At 38.8% G+C, this 26,334-nt stretch overlaps 1 protein-coding gene across 1 annotated transcript in view; it reads left to right on the forward strand.

Annotated features, from left to right (window-relative positions):
• SLC2A13 (solute carrier family 2 member 13) overlaps positions 1-26,334 on the forward strand; it is a 162,225-nt gene that overhangs the window by 103,959 nt on the left and 31,932 nt on the right. Inside the window, exons 5-6 of the mRNA XM_059816927.1 lie at positions 14,612-14,775; positions 19,706-19,826. Of these exons, the coding sequence (XP_059672910.1) occupies positions 14,612-14,775; positions 19,706-19,826 (285 nt within the window). The remainder of the gene's footprint in view (positions 1-14,611; positions 14,776-19,705; positions 19,827-26,334) is intronic.

Genomic DNA, 26,334 nt, shown 5'->3' on the forward strand with positions numbered 1-26,334 from the left:
AATGGTGGCATGCACACTTAATACTGAACTATATACACGGTATAAACTGTAAGTTCTCTTCTGTGTGGCTAAATCATATATAAGTACATTTTAAAAGTTGTCTATATAAATTTAGAAGAAAATTTCCCTGTTGAATAGACGTATACAGTGTATAACACACTAGATTATCAAACAAATCTATTGCCTAACATATGGTTCATAGATTAAAAGGCCTACTATTCTGCACTTAGAGAATCTAACTCTCTATTACATTAGCCTTCAACTCTTTATTACATTAGTCTCCATAGTGCTTTATATAGCTTTAATAATTTTGATGTGGTGCTTAATTGCTACATTTCATTTTGAAGATAAGAGCAATGTGTTTATGCTTTTAAATAGGTAGCACATTCACAACACCTTGCTTTGTTTTCATTGTGCAGGCTATGTTGAAACATAACGTTCCCAAAATAGCCATTCAGTGCTTTTCTAAGTACAGTTTTATTTTTCACAGTACATTAGAAACATATTGAACTTCTCTGCTAGAGGTCTGTCTTGTATCTGCTTTAACTTTCTCATTGCATCCAAAGAGTAATGATAATTCTACTTAGCATTTATGAATGGCAACTGGTGCAGAAGTCACAAACTTCACAGCAGTGGCAAAACATAGTTGCACCCACATAACAATTAGGAAAGTACAAGCTAAGAGCTAAATCCATGGAGGAATGAGTAAATTCAGTTTCCTCAGGTAAAATTCCTGAGGTCTTCACACAGAACGTGAGTGGACTGAGGTGTCTGTGAAGGGGATTCACAAAGGTAAGTGGCTTGACCAGAGGACCAGCAAGCCATGCTGTAGGAAGTGGCAAGGCGAGAAATAGCTCCCTCTGGAGCAGAGCGATACCTGCCTCCTCTTGCATTTTCAGCCATGAATCTCCTTCTAGAGTGAGGTGTGTAACCTAGGTTAGGTCTTTCTCAAAAGAAGTGAGAAGGGTCATTTAAAGGTGTAGTAGGGCTTGGTGATTTGGGCACCCAGCGCACCAGGTGAGGCACGCTTGTTGAAACGAGCTCAGCTTGTGCAAGTGATTCTCTAGATGTAGTACTAAAAGCTTGTTCTGGGTCTTTCCAGCTGATGGTGTTACATTTTTGTATTAAACTTTTTGGACTGGGAATTAGAATCCAGTTCTTCTCACCTCTGCTGTAAGCAGAGCATGTCCACAAAGCATATTCGGGGTGCGGAGCAAAACAATGTGGGTAGGAAGAGGTCTAACTTGAGAATCTCGGGTTAGAGCATCAGAACTTGAGACTGATGCTTTGTTTGTTTATTGGCAGAAAAAAAGAAATGCATCTTGGGATGCTTGCAGATTACTTTGTAGTAAGTGAGAGGCAAAGAACTATCCTGTTCAGGCAAGTTTTACTGTTGAAAGTGAAGAGGAAATTTCAAAAGCAGCAGCTAGATGCTGCATTCAGGTAGATCGATCATTCAAACATCAGAAATCAAACGCTTTGGTTTTCTGATTGTCATTTATATGCTATGTTAACATTGCTTCTGTGGTTTTACCCATCCTGAACATGAAAGGAAAAAAATCTGTGTACATTGGTGATATCGCTCTAAGGAATTTTTTGGGTCTGCCATGATTTTTTCCTTTCTCAGCTGGAACAGATGGGACGAAAGACAACAGCAAATACTGTGTGTAATGGAAGCAGACACTGCCAAATTAATATTCACACTGCACACATTTAAGTTTGCTGTGCAATTAATTTTGTTTTCTAAGGAAGGAGACAAGTCTGTCTAGATGTAGTCTATGTGCAGTGTATGTCTGAAATATACTGCAAGGGTAATACTTGATTGTATGAATATTAAAACCTGAGATTGGATTTAGAAATCTCAATTAAAGCACCACAAGTGAGTGGCATGAATTTGAAAGACACTGAACAGTTGCCATGTCTTGGCATTTGGTGCCAGAAACATCTGAAAATATGAATTCCTGAATGCAGATTTAGAATGGTTAGTTGAGGTTGTCAACTTTGGATATTTTTGCCAAAACCAGTCCAAAAAAGGATCTCATCTGCCACCACGAATAATAAGCTCAGATGGTGTCACTGCAGAATTACTCTTGGGTTTGTTTTTTAAAGAGTCCTAAAATGACTGTTGATAATACGGGTGCATCTGTGCATTTGAACCCAGGGAAGACTTTTGTGCCAGTTATTTCCCAGAACTATTTTTTTTTCCTTACATAGGACATATGCTTAAAATTGTTACTACTAAGGGCATTGTGCCCAGTTGTGACTGCAGCTATGGTGTACTCATATGCATGTATGCATGCTGTTATTCCTCGTTGCTCATCATGTTGTTTTCCCTGAATGATTGTGGGATTGATGCCGATAGATATTTTTGTGTGTGTGGTGCTGTAATAGACTAATTCAGAATGGGAAGAAAATGTATATTTATGGCGATGTTCTTAAAGTAGGCTTCCACCATTTATTCCAATATCATTGGTTGTATGTGTTGGGGTCATCGCCGTGGCTGTAAGACCTCCTCCCTAACGATACAGCAATGCTAGAGCCTTCCATGGCACAGCACTGGCTGTGTTGCTGTGTACTTGGGCACTGTCTTTGATGCCATCCTGCACCCTGTGTCAGGGTTTTGTCAACCCCACTTACCTTACGGATGAGTTTTTCCTCACTAGGTCGTTAACTGTTGGCTTTCTCATTTCTGCTGTCCTTTGTCCAACTCTATGTTCCCAGCAATATAGTCTGCTATTGGTTATATCTTTTTTCTGTTTTCTGTTCTTTTCATTGCTGGAATCCCTTGACAGTCAGTCGTCTCAGTAGCCTAACTTCTGGTTAAATTAGTTTTTTCCCTTGTGCATCCTCTTGCCTTTCCAGAAGTGCAGCCCATTGTCTGGCCTGACACTTGTTCTTCTGGAGGGACAGGGATGTTGTGTTCAAGTATTTGAAAACTGCTCCAAAGAAAACCAATCCAAAGAAACCCAAAGCCTTTAAGACAGTAGAGGACTTTCTGTTGGTTTTGAACTGTCTAGTTGCTCCATTCTTAAGAGCAGCATTGTCTCTGGCCACTTGGCTTTGATAATTGTGAAACTGGGACAAGTAGGAAGAAATGGGTTCATGAAAAGCAGGTCCTGCTTGACCAACCTGATCTCCTTCTATGACCAGGTGACCCGCCGAGTGGATGAGGGGAAGGCTGTGGATGTTGTCTACCTGGACTTCAGTAAAGCCTTTGACACTGTTCCCCACAGTATTCTCCTGGAGAAGCTGGCGACTCGTGGCTTAGACAGGTGCACTCTTCGCTGGGTAAAAAACTGGCTGGATGGCCGAGCCCAGAGAGTTGTGGTGAATGGAGTGAAATCCAGTTGGCAGCTGGTCACAAGCGGAGTCCCCCAGGACTCATTTTTGGGGCCAGTCTTGTTTAATATCTTTATCGATGATCTGGATGAGGGGATTGAGTGCTCCCTCAGTAAGTTTGCAGACAACACCAAGTTGGGAGGGAGTGTTAATCGACTCGAGGGTAGGAAGGCTCTGCAGAGGGATCTGGACAGGCTGGATGGATGGGCCAAGGCCAATTGTATGAGATTCAACAAAGCCAAGTGTCCGGGTCCTGCACTTGGGTGACAACAACCCCATGGAATGCTACAGGTTTGGGGAAGAGTGGCTGGAAAGCTGCCTGGCAGAAAAGGACCTGGGGGTGTTGATTGACAGCCGGCTGAAGATGAGCCAGCAGTGTGCCCAGGTGGCCAAGAAGGCCAACGGCATCCTGGCCTGTATCAGAAACAGTGTGGCCAGCAGGAGTAGGGAGGTGATCGTGCCCCTGTACTCGGCGCTGGTGAGGCCACACCTCGAATACTGTGTTCAGTTTTGGGCCCCTCACTGCAAGAAAGACATTGAGGTGCTGGAGTGTGTCCAGAGAAGGGCGATGAAGCTGGTGAGGGGTCTGGAGCACAAGTCTTATGAGGAGTGGCTGAGGGAGCTGGGGTTGTTTAGCCTGGAGAAGAGGAGGCTGAGGGGAGACCTCATCGCTCTCTACAACTACCTGAAAGGAGGTTGCAGAGAGGTGGGTGTTGGTCTCTTCTCCCAAGTGACAAGTGATAGAACAAGAGGAAATGGCCTCAAGTTGTGCCAGGGGAGATTTAGGCTGGATATTAGGAAAAATTTCTTTACTGAGAGAGTGGTGAAGCATTGGAACAGGCTGCCCAGGGAAGTGGTGGAGTCACCATCACTGGAGGTGTTCAAGGAGCGTGCGGGCGTGGCATGGTGGGACATGGTTTAGTCGTCATGGTGGTGTTGGGTTGATGGTTGGACTTGATGATCTTACAGGTCTTTTCCAACCCTAGTGATTCTGTGATTCTGAATCTGAAGGGCAGTTTTGGGCTTCCTTGGTTTTAAAATTGACACTAGCATCTCGTTCAGCAACCTAAGAAAGAAGGCTTGCTACAGCAATTAGTGATTGATTTCTACAAAATAGGCAAGGACTGGGATTTAAAAGTTCTTTGGAAATCTGTATTAGAAGGTCAATCAGTATCTTTAAATAAATAAATATATAGCTTGATAGGCACAAAGCCTTTATTATGTCTCTGTTAAGTTTTTCTTGGTGATCAGAAAATACTACAATGACCTATTCATTATTTTAGACCAATTTTGTGGATTCTTAGCAAGGGTTCATTACAATCATTCTCATGAGTTGAGCTTTAAAAATGCTAAGCTGTGCAAGATAAACATTATTAATATATCATCTTTTAATTAAAATTGCAAAAGGTAGAATATTAATAAGATTTCACATGTTAATTAATACTTGTAGTGTCACTGGAATATTAACTAGGTTTTATACGCCATAGACAAATTATTTTGATGATTTGTATGATATCAATATGGAAATAAAGTTCTGTATATGGAAGACTGAGTTTTTAGTAAGATAGTTACAGATTTGGGAGATTTACAAAGATCTTGTTTCTGGTTTTATATGAACATTTAAAACTCTGTAAACTTTTAGGTTCATAATGGTATGTTGTCTGCAAGTGAACTTACTTATTTAAAAAAAGAGTGAAGTGTGGTTTCATGGAAGGAAGTATTTTTCTTTTGAAATCTAGTCTCCTGTGTTTAGCAGCTGAGCTTTCATAAGATAGCCCTTACTTGAAAATACAAGAATTGGAGGAGTGAAGGAGAGGGTTGGGGTTTTTTTTGGTGGGAGTGTGTGGGGTCTTGTGTGTTGGGGTTTTTTTAATTACATTTTAAAAAAGCTGTTAAGTGAATAGCAGGAGTGCAAGATGAAGCATTCAGAAATGAGGAGATATCAGAAATAATTAACTCTATGTGAGGAGGGAAATGGTAGGATGGTAAGAGAGCAGGAGCCTAACAGAGCTTCTGGGACAGAGGAAAAGGGGCAGGAGCTGGTCTGAGTCTCAGCCCACATACTGCCATGGGGCTAAGTGAGCAGAGATCAGGAATCAGTAGCAGAGAAAATGGGCAGTAATGTGGTCACATCTGTAAATATCTGTAAAGATTGTGTTGTATTTTGTTAGACTATCAAAGGCCAAATGAGGGTTTTGCAGCTTTGTGGCTATAAGATTCATTTATTTGATGTGTGTATAAGATTGTAAGTACATATTACCTGTCTTCACTGTGTGGATGCAGTACCATCTCTGGTGTATACAGTACCATGGTGTTTGAAGAATTGGCAGAAAATGTTAGAGGTATCATTTGTGAGCTATTAGCCTGTATTAGCTGATTCTGTAAGGAACACTGAAATTACTTTTTCTTAAACATTTCATAGTGCATTTATTAACATATGATTTTCCTTCTGCCTGCCTGGAATGGAAGTTTGGGATGTTTAGCATGATTCCATTCAGATACTAAACCATGAATGAAAAGTTGGGGTTCAGTTGTGCTGTTGTCTTTGTACTATTCGTAAGCAAAAATTAGAAGTAGTATATTTTTTCCCAAAAGATAAATAAATATTTACCAAAGAACCTTGCTCTTTCTTGAGAAAGCATCCATGAACTAGGTTCAAAAGAAATCCTGTTTCTTTTTCTTTTTCATTATCTTTGGAAATCCCATTACTCCCAGCTTGCTAATTCCTGGCTCTTGTAGTGAGACTATAGTGTGTATCATCTCTTTGTTTCCCACTGGCCTTGGCTTAAACAAAGGGGCTAGCTTGACTTTTTTTTTTTTTTTTTTAAATGCTACATACATTTAGCAAGTCTATTGATTTTAATGAGGACTGATTCCATTTTTTGGGATTCCAGACAGCTTATGGCAGGCATTAGTGCCTTGCAGCATTAGAATACCCTGGAATATTAAACATAATTTAAATTAAACTGAAGTTGTCAGAATAAATGAATAATTGAATGAGGTATATTTTGTGAAACACCTGGGGGATTTTCTTTCCCTGCTTTTATGCTTATTAATTTGCAGAGAGCACTTGCCTGCAGTGAGACTCTGGAGTGTCGTTATTCTGCTGCAGGTAGTATGGTGGATAACTGCAAATAGTCATCCGTCTTCATCCTCTTCCCAAAAGCCTCAGTGGTTTCTATTTATATAATAGGATGATGGTGGTGATTTTCTTTTATAAAGGTTCTGTTGAAGAGTTAGGCATTTATGTATTGAGTGAAGACACCGAAGACAAGGTGAAAAAGTTGACATTACTTTGCTTTTTGTTGCAGTGCTAAGCATATAGGTGTTATGGACTCCAACCTATTTGTTCTGTGCTGGAAACTGCATCTCTGTTTTGGGAAGAGGAGGAGAATGATCAAGACGTCGTTCCTCCCAGTGCTTTCATTTAGTTTCCAGCTCTTCCTGTTACTCTTCATTTTAAGTCTCCAGTTAAATTCAACCTACTTTTTCAATGGATTTAACTACAGGGTTCTGTCCTCAAATTTACAGAGCACTTTGTCTGTTACAGACTTATGTAGGAGTTTGGTATTATTTTTCTGCCTGATTTTTTTTTTTTCTTTTAAATAATAGTTCTAACTCCTCCTTGTATTTTACCATTTTTCTATTATGAAGTAGAAAACCATTTCCCACCCCCATAGTTTCAGGTGAGACCTGTGAAGGACCCACATAAACGCATGAAATGACTGAGCATGAAAAACACTCTGGCTGTGTGCAAAGGTGTATCTGGTGCAGAGCGAATAAGCAAAAAAAAAAAATTAAAAGGAATTTTTTTCCAGTCTCACAGCAGATACTGCAACAGTGTTTTCAAATGACCCAATAGCTGTGTGACAGTATCTCATTAAATTAGGGAAGTGAAATCCTTTGTGTATCTTGGTGATCTTAAGCCTTTGAAGGTGGTTTTAATCCCTGTCAAACACTGGTACATTTACTTTGCTTAATAGCTATAGAATTTAGTCTCTTTGGAGACTAAATGTTTTCTTAACATAATTAAATGGTAATCCTTAAAACCTTCTCATGTGCCTTGCACGTAGATAACGTGTGGTGAATCAGAGAACCTATTGGGTGTATAGAGTTATCTGTCAAACAGTACCAAATGCTGAGGTTTTTTTATTATCAAAATATACTGGTTGTAATATATGGCAATCCCTGTGTCATTTCACTCTATGCTGAAAGCATTTATAACACAATACATCATTACTGCTAAATGGGGAATTTGGAGGTATAATTACAGTAGGTAAGCATACGCTGGCACCTCCCCGGGTTGCCTCCCAGGCACTCATTTTGAAAAATCCAGTATAGACTTTGAGATGGTACAGCAACCTTTTCCTCAGAGAGCTCTTCAGGACTTCAAAAATAGAAGTATGGAAAAGCATATTCAACTGTTGGTCTTAAATTGGAGTCCTATAAAGCAGCAGAGTCTGCTATGAATCGACAGGTTTCAGTAAGATTTCAGGATCTAGTCCTGACGTATTTTGCCTTCTTAACCTGAAAATAAAGGTATGTGTAGTCAGTAGTCCTGTTTTATAGCTGCAGTCCGGTTGCCTTAGGAGCTAATGAGCTGGAAGGGTCTTACTGACGTCCAGTGGATAGATGATAAAAGACTTTTTGTTTGTACATTGTCATACAGACGCGTCTCGTCTCTGCCACGAGAGATACCACTGACGTGCACAAACATCAGCGTTTTATAATTGATTAAAATTATTGTTAAGTATCTTTTGGAAGGCAACAGTAAATGTGACATAATGTCCCCTCCTGCCCTGCTGAAGCGATTCATCACGTGAAGTAAAACAAGATGCATTCCGTTTAACAGAATGGTATTAGCCACAAAGTTTGTGTGCATGTATAATTGTGCATGGAGTGATATATATTTAAATATACAATATTTTCTTGTGTAAATATCATTGTTCACATTCTCTGTGATTTTTAAATGCAGAAGATGAAATCAGGTTTACTAATATTCTTGAATGGTTACTATTTTAGAGAACAGCGGAGTGTCCTGCAGGAGGGACTGGCACTGAAACAGTCTTGTGCAGAGCAGAACCTTGAGACAAGCTAATCATGTTTTGGGTGCTGCCAGTCTGCAGTAGGGCACAGGTATAGGTCATGAGGTATGTTTTAAAAATACAAATTGAAGGAAGGTGGTATACATGCTAAAGGTGAAAGCAATCAATTCATGCGATTTCAAGCAAGAGGCTGTCTGCATAATTTTCAAAAATTAAGTAAGTGAAAAGATGACTAAAAAGTTTACAATTAAGTTGGATCAGAGGAGGACAGAGATTGTGAGGTACAAGACCTGACAGAACTAGTTTGGCTGTACAGGTTTGCCCTGTCTGTCACTATATGGGCTTTCAGAGGGTTGTTGAGGTTGTTCGATACTCCCTTTTTCAACTTAACAGTTGATGTTTTAAAGAATCTAAAGTCTTGTAAACTGACTAATGTGATAGTCCTGGGACTGGTGCCAAATCATAGTGATGAAATGGATTTTTACAGCTTTTGTGATCAACTTTATTATATGTCTAATGTCAAAGGTGAAGTTAGATCTTATCCTTTCTGTGACTTTCCATTTTCATTATCCATAGCTAATGGAAATTCAGCATCAACAAAGTTTTGTCTGGCAAAGGCAATTCCCATTGAAAAGTAGATCTGTGCTCAGATATTTCATAATATCAGTGCTACTGTTGATATTAATATTACTAATTTCTATTATAGGAGTTCAGAAAGCAGCAGAATTTCAATAACTGCCCAGGTCTCCAAACTGGTGTCCATGGTTGCTCTGAATGCAACCTCTGCAAGTGGAAACTGCTGCATCTCCCTTATCACTGTGGTGTGCAGAACACAAAACTGGGAAGTTGAACCACATGATCCAACACTCGAGTTATATCATCAAATGCTGCTATATTGCTCTGCAATCCTTATTTCAAACAAGTCTAACCAAGGGATATTTTTACTTTGCTGCTTCTATAGCACCTTGCCAATGTGCCTGTTTCCCTTCCCCAGGCTTCATATGGTGCTTAGCAGGGCCATAGCATCCCCTCTGTCGGAGACCCTCCACACTTGGCTCCTTCCAGATACATCAACTTCTTCCTAGCTTGTTCTCATTTCCAGTATTTTGGCATCTAATTTCCCATATGCTGCTTTTTCCTGCTGTTTCTGCGAGTTCATCTACACAGATGAGTTGCCACAGTTTAACATCTTGGTGAAGCCGTGGTAATTCTGCAGGGCCTTAGTGATGAAAGTGTCAACTTAAACTTTCTTGATTAAATCCCTTTAATAACATAGGTGTAAATGGGAGGGACAGGCAGATACAAGCTTGCTCTGTCTACAAGCCTGCTTTGCTCTAGAAGATGTTCTCAAGTTTATATAGTCCATTTTTCAGTAAACTGCAGTTACTTGATGTGCCTGACCTCTTTCCAGCAGTGGTAATACCAATGGGAGTTTCCTGGCTTGTGCTTCTTGTTTCTTCAGCACCTCTGAATCTTCAGAAATGCCAGACACGATAAAATTGTTGTGTTCAAGCTGCAAACAAAAGACTAAAGAGGAAGGTGTGTATGTCTGCAGGATTAAAACCAGTTAATAACAATAGTACTATTATATAAATTTATTTTCAGTTCTCAGCGAAAGTATATCATGTGCAAATTCACATCAGGCCTTTGAGTGGGTGGAATGGTTCAGGACCTGTATGTTGGAGCATGGGGTCTTTCCTCAACCCCTCCTCCTGCAGTGAGTGGGACATGGCAAGCTAGGCTAGCCAGTGCCAAGCGTTGTATTGCTGCGGAGGTTCTGTATTCCACACCATGGCAATGCCATTTGTTGGGCTGTTGCTGTTCAGGTTAGCAACCTGTAAAACCACCGAAATCTTTTATCACCCAAAGGTGAAATGTGAAGGATGGCTTAACCCGTTTTCCTCATTGTTGTCGTAATGTATATGTTCAAAGCGTGTCTCAGAACAACAGTCTATCTTGGGGAATGTTATAACTGTATTTACAGGGATGTGGGATAGTTTGCAAAAGGAGGGAAACATGAAACAAATTAGAAGACTTGTAAGTTGAGTGGGACACTTCTGTTCGAATCGATGTGAAATTTGAATTAGCATTAGTCCCTCAGATTTTTTTACAAGATGGTATCTGTCTAAACAGTCCAGCTTCTGGGTTGGCGTTGGCATAGTCTCATACTAATGCAGCTGCCTGGCTTGATAGATGGCACCATGGCCAGCCTGCAAGTGTCCGTACCTGAAAACGTGGACTTGCTGCTTCTCACCTGAACCTTTCACCACTTCAAAAGCTAGCTGGGGGACAAGACTTTATATTCCATGTGTATATAGGCTGTAATACATTGCTGTTTTTAAAATAACTATGCTTTGTCTTATGCTTGGCAGCACGAGTCCCTTTAGTCGGGGCTATAGGCAGGAGGAGGTTGTGACCGGGCTTCCCTTAGTGCGACAGCCCTGCTGCTCGGGGCTGGGGAAGCTGCACCGCCCTTGGTACCTTGTCCAGGTAACGCTGCATGCCTGGCTCAGCCTGGACACATCTAATGCAGCTCCCATGCTGGAAATCATCAAACTTGATGGGAATAAACTTTAGTAATTCCTAAAGGAGCAGAGAAACAGATTGAAGGTGTAAATGAAACACAATTTTGTGAATGTGGAGCATGTTTTGTTATGAATACTTTTCTCTGTCCTAGTCCAGTAATTGTGACATATAATAAATTGATAGAGCAGAAGGAGAGGATCTTTGTTCGTGCACTGCTGCAGAAAAAGAGCATGTAAATCTGTCAAAATTGCCACCATTTTGGATTTTCTTCAATATTTAATCATTTGCTTCTTGGCTATTGCACTACTTGCCATTTCACTTTGTGTTATTTCAGTTGAGTTGAGAAAAAAAGATAGAGGGTTTCGTTACCTCTAGGGACTGATTTTCTTGGACTGAGTAGTTTGAGTGGTTGGATAGTGATTTCCAAAGTACTCTGCTAGAAAATGTTAACAAACCCCTGCAAAGCAGTGCCAGAGTACTCTATTTTTGTTTTCTTAAAAGGAAAAATATAATTGTTTTCAAGATGTTGAAAGGTACTTCTGAGTTACTTAGGTGTATTCATTAATGTCACAAGAATTATAAATTCTGTCCGAAAAGGCTGACATCCTTAGACAGAAACTTTGTTTGAGTAGACTTGATATAACAGATGGGGTGGAGCAGCCCCTTGTGAAAGATGGGGCAACAAAAGCTGTGGTCACAGCTTATCAACAGTCATTTTTTTTGATTGAGAGCTACAAAGCCTGGCATGGTGGGCTGCTTCTCTGCTGCTGAATGAGCAAACCTGGGAACCCTGATGCATCTGGAATTGTCTGTAAGACCTGCTTGAAGGAGGGAAATTCTCCTTTTCTTTAAACATTGGATGTCATTGCTTTAAAATATACTGGCTCTTTAAAGGAGAAGAGGGAGAAAAGTGTTTGGGGGTGCTTCGTTTCCTCCAATACTGTGCATTTTCAGTATATAGTCAAAAGATTAGTCTGAGGATTCTTGAATGTGGAAATGTTTCAGGTATTTTTTTTTTAAATGTACAGCAACTTTTGAAAGAACTTCATAATTTTGACATCCTCAGAAATGATCAATCTTAAAATCTTTATATATCTGACTCAGTTACTTTGTGTGGCTTTGTAATTGTCTGTATTTATTTGCTTTCTAAGATACAGTACTTGCTTAAAAATTCCAAGGATACACATGTGCTTTTGTCATTTTCTTTACATTTTAGAAAATAAGCTAGGACTGCACAAGTTTGTCACTGAAATTGCATTCCCTGCAGGAGCTGCAGTATTCACTGTGGTTGTATAATATCACAACTTGACCTTTTTCTGCCACACAGTTTTTTTTCTTTGTCAGGAAGAAGTTAAGAAGTCCTGTCATCTTGTTACATTAATAGGCAGTTAGGGCTGCACAGGTTGGTATAAAAAATGAACATACTAAAGTAGGTAAACATAAGCGAATATATTTAGTAGTTATCATAGTCTATGCAAATGTTCTTTTAAATTGTTGAAATTAGATTGCTATGCTGTAATAAACATGAACGTCATTGCCAAGCACCCAGGCTTTGGTAGCTTGGCATTTGGATTTGCAGAATCTAAATTTCCCTGGTTTGTTTTCCATAGAAATGAGCTAGGCTGTTTCTTTCTGGATAAACAGTAAGCTTCTAGTTGAGAATATATAACCAGTGAGTGCAGTAAGCAACCAGAGGAATGTCAGGGGCAGAAGGTGCCTGTTTGTATGTATAAGGCAGTAGACATCTACATGCTTTTATGTGATTCTTTATTCTTTGCTTTTATAACCATATAGAATCAGTACGCTATACATTGCTGCTGACAACTGGTAATTTCTGACTTCCCAGTAGAATTGGATTTTGAGAAGATTTAGATGCGTGGAGTTAACCATGGCTTCCTGAAACCTTGTGTGGTGGCAGTAAATAGGAGTTTCATAGTGGGTGTCAGCAGGCCAAGACTTGACATTCATAGATATTTTCCTACCCTTAAGAAGAAAAAGAAAGGTGTATTGGGAGATCAGAGACTGTTTGGATGATTTTGGTGACTAGAACAGTGCAGTACGATGTAAGTTTTGACAGGCAGTTACCAATTTAATTCAGAGAGCCTTAAGAAGTGAGGACGCATTAACATTAGCATTTTAATTCAGATGATGTCTATCCTTTATGAATCTTTGTCTCTCCAAGATTTGCACCCTTCTTGGGATCTCAGGCTGTGCAGCTCTTTCAGATGAAATGAGCCTGGACGAGGTGTTGCAGTTGCTAACGGGCAGGCAGACCACGGAGCCAGGTTCAAAACCCATGCGTATGTAGATACTGGGTCCTCGGTACCAACAGTTTCACTCTGGAGGTCCTCTCCTGCTGCACCACGGGTTGGTTGTGTAGGCATGGCCTCAAATGGCTGTACTGGTGGGGAGGAGGAGCTGAGGAAGGGAGCTGGGAGGATCTAAATACCTTGTCTTAGCCAACGGGTGAGGCAGTAACATCCAGCCGTAGGCGCAATCTTTTATGGCTGGTATTGTCTTAAATGGCTCAAGAACTTTTGCAGGAAGTCAGTTGAGCATATTGTCCGTCATGGATTACTGATTTGAAATAAAAAGTGTTTTATGCTTAGAATAGAAAAATGTGGACCGCTAAAATTTCTGAGGATAACACATCTGGGCATTAAGACAACAAGGGGACATCTAAAGCAAGCTGTATTTTGACCAGAAAAAAAAACCCGTGACCTTGACATTTTTGATGGTTATTACTGTGTGAAAGCCTATAGGCTGCTAGGTATTTGAGGGCTTTGAAATACTATTCAGTATTTCAGTCAGCACAAATTAATAGAACAAGATGAAAAGTGCTTCTGCAGCATGAACACAACTACTCATATGTTTTCTTGAAAGTTTATTTAGCTCTCCCTGAGAACATAGGCGCAATATCTCTGTTCATTTGATCTCTGTGAAAAATGGTACAAGGCTTCCTTTTTTTTCCCTTTTCATTTTGCTCAGTTGATTTATTTATGAGTTACTGTTTGTGTGGAACGGTTGATTCATTTTAGAGAGCAGTGGAAACTTCTGTATGCTCCTGTTGGGTGTAGATTCACATCCCTGCAATGTGGTGCTAAGGCATTTCAAAGCAATCGCATTCTGGTTAAGACAAAAGTAATACAATAGAGAAGGTTTCAGGTGCTTCATGGCAGTGAAATAAAACTGCAAAACCTAAAACCAGGAGGTTGCAAGTGTCACTTGCAACGTGTTGCATGCCACAGATTAGTTCTGGATGACCTTTAGTGGGAATGAAAACATATTTGATTTTTGAGCTATCTTTCCCTAGACAGTACACAGAGTGCTAAAACCCTGCATGTTTTGGCAGAAAAAAAGATAGAGCACAAAGCAATAGCTGCATTTGAAATCTGGATTTACTTAAATTAAAAATGCAAACCCCATTTCTAGCAGAATATGATTGATCATTGAAAATATAAGCAGCCAAGGGAACGGCAATTCGTCTGCTGATGTCTTCCGGTCAAAACTTTAGTCAAGCGCAAGTTATGCCTTGGTTATGCCTGATTTCCCAGGGTAATGGGGTGTCAGTCTGCAGCTGCATTATGCACGAGGTCACACTTGGTATTTTTCATGATCTTTTTCAATTTAAAATCAGAAACTATAACATGAGCCAAAATGAAATCAGCGGTGTTTGTATTTGTCTCTCCCTCTGCTTGCAGGTACTACAGTGCTACCATTTTGCAGATGTCAGGAGTTGAAGATGACAGGCTTGCAATCTGGCTGGCTGCACTGACAGCGTTTATAAACTTCATTTTTACTCTCGTGGGAGTTTGGCTCGTTGAAAGAATGGGTCGCCGGAAACTTACACTTGGTAGCTTAACAGGTGAGTGCTTAATTAGTGTATTATATATGCCTCATAATTGTTAATAAAATGAAAATAAAAATTCAAGTGCTAATTTTATGACAGTAGTCTTCTTTAAAATAACAGTGTTGACCTCATCTTCTGCCTGAAATCATATAGCTTTTCAAGACTAGTAGTATAGTACCACAGCTAAAGGCTAATTTAAAAAATAGAGGTTTAGCATGCTATTTTTTGAGGTGCAGTTTCTTCTTCAAGCCATGTTTGACAGTGTTTTCATTTAGCTTTTCACGCGTTTTTTCAGTATAAGGAATCAAATGCTTGGAACTTCACAGCTGGTTAGTTTATAAATCTCATGTGGGTATATGTGATATGTAATTTCTGGCTCATTAATGTGAATTCAGAGTGTCGTATCAAGAACTACTGGAGAAAGCGTATCACATAGCCATTTCAGCACTTTTTAAAAACTAATGCAGTTCTTTGCATAGTTATCTCAAATACAATACAGTAAATACCTTACCTACACTAATGTGATTTTAATTCATCTCATGTATGAGGTACTAAAAACCAGAATTCTGGATTTGTACATTTTTTCCAAATATTCAAACACCCTAACTCATCACATAGCCATCTCTTGGAAGCAGGAAAAGGCAGAGTGAGTAGTCGCCTATGCTCAGCCACGTCCTGCCATTTACCCAGTAAGTCCCTGCTTGCTCCCACATTACGAACTCGTTCTGGCTGGAGTGATCTGTGACCGATACCTGCCTCTGGCTGAGCATCTGAAAGGTTCAGACATTTCCAAGGACAGGGTTTGGAAGAGAGAAACAGTTCCTGCTCCTCTTGAAATAATGTTCACAAGTGTTTAGCTGGTAAGGTTTAACGTCTCCATATTTTGTTCTGTTGTCGCTGTCAGGGATCCAAACTTCTAGTTAATACAACACAACAGAGTGGGGGACCACCTGCCAAGTCGCTGGCCATCTGCGGTTCCCAAGTTAATCTACACTCGCAGTATTTGAATGCATTTATATAGGCAGAACAGTGATGGCACAGTGTTGCATCCGGTTTGATACAGTTACCCAAATTTGTAAATTAAAACATGCTGTTTGGAGGCAAGTTAGCATTTCCAAGTTATAACAAATGTGTATTTAAAGTGTTGCCATTTTGATTTGGAGTCAAGAAACCTGAGGTGTTTTTCACAATCCAAGTTCAGAAATGTACTCATGACAGAGGAGACTGGAAAAGCACGTTCCTTGCGTCTTAAAAAAATGAATAAAATTCTCAAATCCCTACTTTTATCACAGTCTACCTCCAGATCAGTTAAAATACATCTCCCTTATAAGTTCTTCTATGTCTCCAGCCAGCACCAAGTCTTTCAGAGGGGAAAGACCCAGTTCTGTACCGTTCCCTATGCTCAATACCTTTTTTATCCCTGTGGTACTTGTTTGTTTCCTTGTCTTTCTGTGAAGTGGATCTCTCCTCGCACTGCACTGGTACTTCTGGTTCTTGGGTGCTGCCTCTCCTTTATACTCTACTGGAATGGAGTATTTATATGTTTATGTAGTTGGCCCCAATACCTCATACACCTGGCCAGCCCCTCAGGAGTTTATTGCTTATCTGGACCCAGCTGTATCGGTGGGTCCAGATTCCCACGTGATTCCCATGTGAACTTTTCGTACAATCACAGAACTCTCTGCTTTTTGGCTCTGGTTAACGTATTCAAAGGTCATACATTTGAAATGTATATATAAATGTCTCTTACAAAGCATATTAGTTATAGAACACAGAAGGCTATAGAAATAAGACACAGAATTAATGAGGGAGAAGAACACAGTTAAGAGTTATTTGTTTATGATGTTTGGACACAAAGTAATTTTTTGGTAAAAATATTCTTGGTCCTTCTGTGGCCAGTTGTCAGTCTGCAGCATCACTTTGCTTGCTGTGTTCTTTATCATACAGTCCCTCCTTAAGGAAGATAGAAATAATGACAGTAATGAAATCATATGTCATCTCTCTGTACTATTTAGAATTTTTCTATGCAATGTTTGACACTTTGATTTAGGTAGTGGTGGATATGATGTGTTTTCCTTAGCAAGAGGGCTGTTTAATAAAATGATAATTACTAAATCTCTTGATGGATTTGTTTTCCATGATGAGTTTTCTCACGGGGTAAACTTATATTTTACTGCTCTACTTTGGTTTGTGTTTCTAAGGACATTGACTTTCACACTGAGTTATTACTGGTTGCTTCTCTGGTCTTTGGAGAAGCCAGGTGTGCCCCAGTCTCCCATTACATAGGATGAGGACAAAACTACTACCTTTGCCTGCTGCTGCAAGGGTGTGGGGTTTTTTTTGGTAAAGCTTAATTGATTTGATGTTTGTTAGATGATAACCTACAAGAATAATCGGTAGAGAGATGGTAACATTAATATTTTTATTAAAAGGCAGCATACTGTAATTTAATTTTGTAAACTTGTGCAGCTTTTCCCACTTTCTGAAAACATTTGGGAAAGAGCAATTTTACATTTAATTTAATGTATCTTTATCATTTTCAAAATATTAGCAACTTTTGAAAAATTGAGCCTTTCGGATAGATCCAGAAGCATTAGGAAAATTACAGTAAACTGCGTCTGCCAAAAAAAAAAAAGAATAAATCACACCTTTTTAATTCTCTTTACTACAGTTATTGATTCCTCTTAGTTTCCCATTCATTTTATATCTTGGCATCATTTCTTTATCTTTCTTTCGCTCTTTTTCTTCAGTCAATTTCTGTCTTCAAAGCTGTTAATTGGGAAACATGCAAGAATTTTGACAAGTGCAATATCCATTTTATTTGTGTTTTCCTTTTTCCCTTTCAGAAATGGTCAATTTGAAAGCATGGTGGTATTTGGGCATTGGAAAATTGGTATCTCTTTTTGTAACAGAGAGGATCTAAAATATCTTCAGGATATTTCCTTTTTTTTTTTTTATCAGCTAATAATGTATTGTAACTGTATGTTTTTCTTCATCATAGACAAACTTCCCACGCAATGAAAATATATAATAAATTTCATTCGCCAAGTTTACATATTCAGTACTTTTCCAAAGAAATAAGACATTTGCAGAGGTACTGGAAGTGACTGTTAGTGTATTTAGTTACCTTAGAAGACAGACAAAGCATATTTAGAATGAATATAAGTAAGATTATAGGCCCTGCCTAAAGATATTTGCTGTCTGGCTTATGGCATTTTGAAAGTACAGTAAATCTAGTGCAATATCCATACTGCCCAGAAAACTGGGATTGTTAGTGTACCTACTAGCCATAGCAGTACAACGCCAAGTACAGAATAACCTGAAATCACATCTTATGGTGGGCAGGTGCTTTCTCCCCATAGAGTTTGTGATTGAGTTTAAGGTCTTTCTTGCCTCGGTTCAGGTAAACATGCGGTCCAATCATCTCCAGTTTGTGCATATTCATGCCTAATAGCCATGGCTGCTGCACAGACCCATTCATGAATAATTTTATTACACGGATTGTGGTACATAAGGTATTATTTATGTCTCAGAAAAAGTTTTTCACATACTTGGTGGGTTTGCCTGCTAGGAAACTATTGCTTCTCTCTTTAAAAACACCATCAAACCCACCCCCGAAGCTGCCAAAACATCCCCTCTGCCCACAAAAAAACCCCAAACCCCAAAATAAAAACCAGATAATGTGTAATTTCTTAAAGATTACCAGAGTGACATGTTAAGGATTTTAATGTAGTGGCATTTCTAAAAGTTTGCACAGATGCATTTCTGAGAAAATTACTTACATGCTTCTAACATACAGAGCAAAGGGATAATGAGGAGTGTTTGGAACTGAATACAGTATCCTTAATTTGCCCTCAACCATTAAGCTATATCACTGCACACTTCTAAATGTATGCTGCTTTCCAACTGGGATGTGCTTCAGTGGTTTGTGAGTCTGTTTTTGTATGGTAAGGATAATGTAATTAGATCATTGGTAACTAACTCACAAATAACGTTATTACTAGTTTTGTATTTTTAGATCAGGTTATACATGTTATATGTGACGCCTCAAATAAAACATGCCACATAAATAATGAGAATACAAATAGATATTCAGGGTATTTTACACAACATAGAACTTGATGCCTCGTCAAGTAGCAAGATGTAAAGGTTTTGTCAGTCTGAGTCTGGGATAGTTGCAGTACTATGAGTAGTGAAATATATCAGTTTTCATTAAAATGATACAGCATATTGTGTGTGTGTGACAAATAAGCTAGGAAAACTATGGCTTATGTTCTAGTAATGGCCTGTTGCACAAAGTATGAACCTTTTTTGCCATCTTCCCTCTCATCATTTTGCCCAGCTTGTGCACAAGGAATTTGTTGGGGGGGACAGGAGCAAATAGATGAAAGGGTGCTTTTAACTAGCAGTTGTTATGTGTGCTATTTGAAACAAGGTCAGAAATTGCACTTGGGCTTTTTGGTGGTGTTTATATGAAAAGTTGAATTTATCTCATTTCACAAAGGGAGGTAGAGTCAATGAAAATGCTGATGCTATTTTCTGTTTTACAGGAAAGCCAGCAAGTCTGGTTGTGGGAGTGGGAAGAAGTGTGGCGATTTCAAAGTCACTGTTAAATTCTACCTTCACAGCATTATTTTCAACACCAAAAAGAATATATCCATTCAGTAGTGCAGTCTTCAATTCCACATATTAAAAAAAAAGTCTCAACATATTAATTTAATATCTGGATATTAAACCTGATGCACTTGACTTTAACATCTAACCTAATTCAAGATGTGGATGTAGCAAAGGGTATTTTTCTTAGGTTCTCATCACAACTCCTTAGCAAATGCTGTATGCATAGTAATGAGGTGCCTTGCTTTCCCAAGTGTAGTTCAGTTCAATAGAGAATTATTTCATGTACTCTGGAGAAAAGTATCACATTGTTCTTTATCTGTATTTTTAGGTACTGCTGTAGCACTCATTATCCTAGCTTCGGGATTTTTGCTATCAGCTCAGGTCTCGCCAAGAATCACACTTAATCCACCAGATCCTTCACATCAAAATTCTACCTGCACAAAATACAGGTGAGATTTCATGATCATTCATCCAATCTTCTTCAAGATTGTTTCCAATTAATTGAGTTTTACAACCTAGTGTAAGTAATAGACAATTATTCACAAAGTCTAGTACAAGGAACTAAACTAGATACCTAAAGTTAAAACCCTAACTTCCCTCAATAGAGAAAATTAGACTCTTTGCTTAAATGCTCTGAATAATCCTTTGGTGTTTCTTGGACTAAATAAGGTGGTTAAGTGGCAAACTCCACACTTGAGATCTCCTCTGTTATGTCACACCTGCTGCAATTTATAGTGGACACAAATTTAGGAATATTTTTAAAGTAATTTGTATATATGCTTGCTGTTATTTGCCTACTTGTAGATTTGTCATGTATAACAGCTGTAAACTCTTCAAGAAGATGCATTCCTTGCCTTTTGTCTTCCTGAGTGGAAAAAAAGAATCTTCAGATAATTACAGATCAATTAACAATTAAAACAAAAGTGATTTTTTTTTTTTTGACCTTTTTTTCTATAGTGGGTAGAAGATGCACTTTTGTGTGCAATCATAGTTTCAAATAACATTACTTCTAGGGGTGTTAGGAATGTGTAATTTTCTGTATTTTGTGTTTTTTTGTCACGTCATGTTCATTTAGCTGGCAGACTAGAAAATTCCCTGTTGAGAGAAGACTAGTTAAATGGCTGAAGAAATTCTTACTTATGTTCAAAATCTGTTTTACATGTGTTTGTGATAGAGTTAAAGGAATGAGAGGTGTGCTTCTAGTTTCCTAGTGATATTGGCTAGAAATATGGTTCATGGCTTTTCAAACACTAGCACAATGTCTTACGTGAAAGATTCTGAGGATCTGAAGCTTTATAGACCCCTGGGAAAGGGACAGAAGGTCTTCAAAAGAGTGTAAATAGATGCTAATAACTGCAACATTAGATACTACCAGATATGAGGATCCCTACATGCAAAAATTGTATTTTTACTTGTTTTCTACTACAGAGTCAACTATATTTTGCAATTTTTGAGATGTGCCTATACAGCTTTTTCAAATGGCAAGTCATCTGGTTAAAAGATGCGAAGAGGGGAAGAGCTTCCAAATGGTTTCAGAAGAGCTTTCAGAATTAGATGACATTAATAGCAGGATATCAGAAGGATTTGCCTAGGACTTAAGTTAACTGTTCAGAAAGGGTATCTGGAGAGCACAGATACACCATTTGCAGAATTTATTATTTGTTATCTAATAAAGCTTGATGGTTATATAACCTGAAACAGTATAAAATCTGCATAGAAGGACTATGGTTACTCCACCTTGAGAAGTAATGAAAAATTATTCGATGCAGTTTTCATTTTCCAGTTAACCACAGATAGTCAGGAAGGAACTTAGCGGCTTGCTCAGTGTGCACTTCTGGGCAAAAGCATGAAATATTAAAGCAGGTAGTTCTAGTAAAGCCATGTTGTTCCATGAATTATTGGAATATTTTAATCTCTCATAATTTCTGTTTCTGACATGAAGTGAACAAAAGCAGATATGATAGAAATTCAAAGGGTCTAGCAATAAAAATTGATATATTTTCATTTGGGAATATTTTTAAATAGGAGGAGCTCTCTTAGTTTACAGGTGAAAGTGAACATGTAGAGGGGGATGTGAAATAATGAGCAACATATAAGAAAGCTTTAGTTGCTCCTATTTTAATCTTATAGTATACCTTGGTAAAGAGACACAAAAGCCAGGATAGTTGAAACTAATAAATGGATGCAGTTGCCCACAGATCACAGAATTAGGCTACAGCTCCCACTATTTAAAAGGTTTTTAAAAAAATAGGCATTTATATGATTAAGAACAACTTTCACCCTTGTGTATCTAAAACTATATTTGGCATATCAATTTCCATGCTTCAAAACATGACCAAACCCTGACCTTGCTAGAGCCGGAGGAGAGATATTGCTTCAGCATCATGAATATTAGTGTCCATTTTGGGAGGTGGTATCAGTCGCTGACTCCATACCAGGAAGCCTCAAAACTCCAGGTGTCTCCAGCCAAGGGAGCAGTAAGTGCAAGAAATATTGTTTGCACTGAGCATGGATCAAGGGAAGAAAACCATTTTAAACATTTTGTCTCTAGAGAAGTCTCCAGAGGAGCTTAGTTTCAGCATGCCTTTCTGCCAAGCTCTTGTAGCTACACATAAAGAATATAGGTTAATTTATTCCTTTATCTAAATTATTTCTGGAGGGGATGCCATACAGGCATACATAATATTTGACTTGGAAAAGTGGCTGTTCAAGGTACAGGTATGCCTGCTTTCTGCACACGTGGTCAATAAGGTGAATGAAATTTTAAAAAAAGGTTTTGTCATGAGAAAGTAGATGGTGTCTTCACCGTTCCACTCGGGTTAGAACTTCAGCATAACATGCACGGTCTTGGAAGGAAGAGGAGGTGGGGACTGCAAACCAAAGGAAAGCTAAAGTCTGGGATGTATTTTGTGGGGCTCACCTCTCTCTCCTTTTTGGCCCTGAGGGTATTCCCCATGGCAGTTATGGAGTTGGGTCAAAGACATTCTCAAACCTGAGGATTTGGTAATAGAAGTCTGCCTTGCATAATGCCAGTCTTGCGTATTTTCTATGCTGTTCTAAGAATAATGGCATTAAAGGAGCTGTACAGATAGCCACCATGTAGAGTAGCAGATGTTACTGTAAGGATAGTTACAAATAAGATATCCAATCGAAGTAAAATGAAGCAACTTAATGGCAGTGGTCTCTTGCTGTTTAATCCATATTTAGCTTGCTTCAGTATAACTGCTGGTATCTCATATTGCTTAGCATTGTATCTTGCAAGCCCCGAAGAGGTCTCAGAAACTTTTGGAAAAGCAAAAGACAGCAGGACTTCAGAAGATCAACACATAATGCCATCTCCCTGTAGCCACTGTAGCCACTTTTAAATACGTGTGACTACACAAATGCAGCTCATAGTCTCCTTCATCTAATGGTGATGCAGTGCTACTCTGAGGTGAGGTACACTTAGTCAGAGTCTAAACCTGTTTGCAGCTTGGCCATCTCAGAGTATGGGGGTGTTTCCTTAATATGACTTGTATTTGCCTTTGCCAAAATGTATTTATAATTTATAAAATGAGCAGTAAAATGTATTTTGCTGACAAAAAGCTTCACTGATACTGTGCAGAGTAAAGATGCTTTTTATGTTTGCAAATCCTTTGCGTTAGATGAAGTGTGGGTGTCCGTTATGGAAGCCTTAGAGCTACTACAAACAGTCTGTTTGTTTGTTGTTCTCTCAGATCCGTATTCCTCTGCACAGATTAATTCCTGCTGCTAGAATAACAATGAAGATAGAGCAGACTAGCAGATAAAGAACACAGTCACTGCCCTGATTCAAAAAAGCACCTTGAATACTACGTTCTGAAAGAACTGTGCTGTGCAAAGAGAGGTACAGGTTACCTGTATGTGCTTGCAGAAAACAAACCAGTTAGATAGGCTGCAAATAGCAAGTAAAATATTTTCATTTGCTGTAGAGACATATAATATCATAGTTGATCAACAGCCAAAAAATAATCTGTAAATCAGTGAAAAAAATTGAATGCAATCCTCATTCACAAGGACATCACGGAAGTAACACAAACCCAGCAGGACACCCTGAGCGCTGAAATTCTCATTGCCTCCTCACAGGTGGAAACGGGTAGGTGTCTCACTGAGGAAAGGCAAGGTGGATGCTCTTCTATGTGCCATCCTTAGATCAAACTCCATTTTCACACTCAGCCTGTGTAAGGTTGTATAGATGTTTGCAGTGTGACCGCTTCTGTTCTTTGATCATAATCTCTCCAGCAGCTGTGATCTGTTACTTATCATCAAGGCTACAGAGAAGCTCAGAGGCAAATTTAGGAGGACAAAACAGCATCGTTCTAAAATTCGTGATCTTACAAATTAAAGGATAAGCTAGCCATTCCTCTTATTATTCTGACTACTCAAAACTATAAACGCGTTCCCATTTTTACTGGGGACTTGCCTGGTTCTGGATGGAGGTCAAGGTTAGGGCATGCGCACTAACTATCCTACTGCCTTTTCCCAATCGTTAAAGAATCAAAGGTGTGGCCATCCCATGCTACCTATCTCTGGAACATTCACCCATTTCTGGAAAACAACCGTTGTCCTGTTGCCTTGTATTCTTGATCTTTTTGTCTCCTTTTATTCATGTCTCTGTCTCTTTTACTGCACTTCTTGAGACTTGGTCAGCTGTAGAAGACATAATGTGAACTTGTTCTGCTTAAGCAGTGTTTTTCACCTCAGCTACTATATAAAAATGGTAACTTCTGTGTTAAGCTTAGGTTAACCCTGAGGCTCATATCCTAGGGAAATGACACTTGTGCACAAGAACTTTCTCAGGTTCCATCCCAAACTGATTGTCTTCAGAGTTTGATTAAAATAATACAGGCGGTGCCAGCTGCGCTGAACACACAAGGGCTCTGTTGTTCATCTTTGAATTAGTCACTCTCACATGGTTAATGTTCCTACGCTCATTGTACAAATACACACCACTGAGATGAAGGCAACAATGTTTAGTACTCTTACATAGCAATTTTACAAGATAGCTAATAGGCAGAAATAGATATTTTCTTTATGAATTTAGCAAAAGTATGTAATTGGGATCAGTCCTGAAAAACTCAGCTAATCTAGTAACTGAAGCTGGTTTTATTGTGTTTAATAGCCTTAGGTTACATATAGTAAGTGTATTAGCTATTGTACTTTATTTTGTTGAGTTAACTCATTGAAAATCTGATTTGTCTGCAAACTAGACATCAGTATTCTTCATACTGTCACTGTATCACAGAACCAGTATTTTTAAAAATATGATTCTCATTTTATGTTTCTAATGTCAAAGTGACTGAACTACTAGTCATTCTGATAACTGAGAACTGCAGTAATAAATATAGTAATGTGTTTCTGTATATAAAGAGACAAACATGTTTGAGTATACTTTTGCCATCTCTTATGAAATGTAATTAAAATTCTGATAGACGGTTTAAATTGTAGAACTGTAAAATGACCTTGACATAGTCTTGAGATTTATTAAGGAGCTAATATAAGCATCTATCACTTGGTAATAATTTTCCATCTGGTACATGTTGCTCCTATCAATCAGAACTTGTAATTTAATTTAAAATCATAAGGGATAGGGAGGAATATGTCAGTTCCATGTAGTAAGCATCTTTAATACGAATGAGGAAAACCTCCTCTCATCAATTTAAACGCAAAGCTCTGAAAAGTGACTTGTCTGAACTATAATGTCTGAGAGTGTAATGCAGACCCTGTAACCATTGTTAACATTTCCACTTACTTTGTCTTTGAATCAAACTCTGCATTACTGAGGGAACAAGGTGATACTCATTTAGTAACCTATTAACACTTCACATTTCATCTAATACTTCTAAGACTTTGCTGTTTAACAAAAACTGAAACAATGCTTAGGGAGTTATTTTGTAAAATCTTCCAAAGTGATGGTGTTATACTTTATATGGTCTGTGGGTTTTAACCACACAAGGATGATTTTAATAGAATTTGAACAAGGCTTGTATTTGATCTGCCCGGAAGCTGGGAATATAGTATGTATGTGTAGGGTCTCTTTGGAAGAGTAGTTTTAAAAGCGAAGTATTCTATGGAGACTGCCATTACAGTCAAAATAAAGGTACATGTAAGTCAGTTGTTTCTGTTATTTGTTGTCAGTGTTGCTCAGTTCCAGGCATAAATCAAGAAGCTGTTGTGCTGGGGGCTATATAAATTCAGAAAAAAAGATCATCCAAGACAAGAGACAATTGATACCTATGTGCGAGTGGATCAGGACACTTTTTATGTGGTGTCAGCATTCCAGCACAGTCTGCTGTCAAGGTGCTTATAGTAGTAGCGGTGTAGCCATGACAATCTAAGGACTTAAGCAAAGCAAGGCTTGTAGAGAGTAGTTTCCTTTATAGGACTATGATAGGTAGGAAAAATGGATGAGCCATTGGGGTCCTCTTCAGGTCTAAAGCAGAAGTAGCAAAGACCAAGAAACTGAAAACAGTTGCTCTGAGTTTATATAAATTGTGTGGCTTAGTTGAGGCATGTGAGTCTTTGGAAAAGAGGGTTTAAGGAAAGTTTGAAGTGAGCTAATGTATTTATATGTGGCTGGCATATCAAGAAGGATAAGGATTTAGTATTGGCCTGGAACTTACCTAGGAGGGGGTCACAGAAGAACAGTCTCAGTGGACTAGATGGAGCAGGGGCCTGATTTGAAGATGGGGAAGGGTTGATCATACTTGAATGTAACTGTGATTTAGACCTGTTGAAGTAGCTGCATGGTAAATTACAGAACTGCAGGTAGCGTATGAGTACTGTGATTATAAATGGTATCTCTTCCTTATGGACATCACTGAGTTGATACCTGTGTTACTTAATGGACTGCCGGTAGACCTCAGCAAATAAACTTCTGTCCTTTGGTCTCCTATTATTACAGGAAAGTGCTCTTTAAGTCCGAGTGGGTTTCTCTCA

Source organism: Gavia stellata, chromosome 4 (assembly GCF_030936135.1).
Source record: "Gavia stellata isolate bGavSte3 chromosome 4, bGavSte3.hap2, whole genome shotgun sequence".
NCBI classification, from domain to species: domain Eukaryota; kingdom Metazoa; phylum Chordata; class Aves; order Gaviiformes; family Gaviidae; genus Gavia; species Gavia stellata.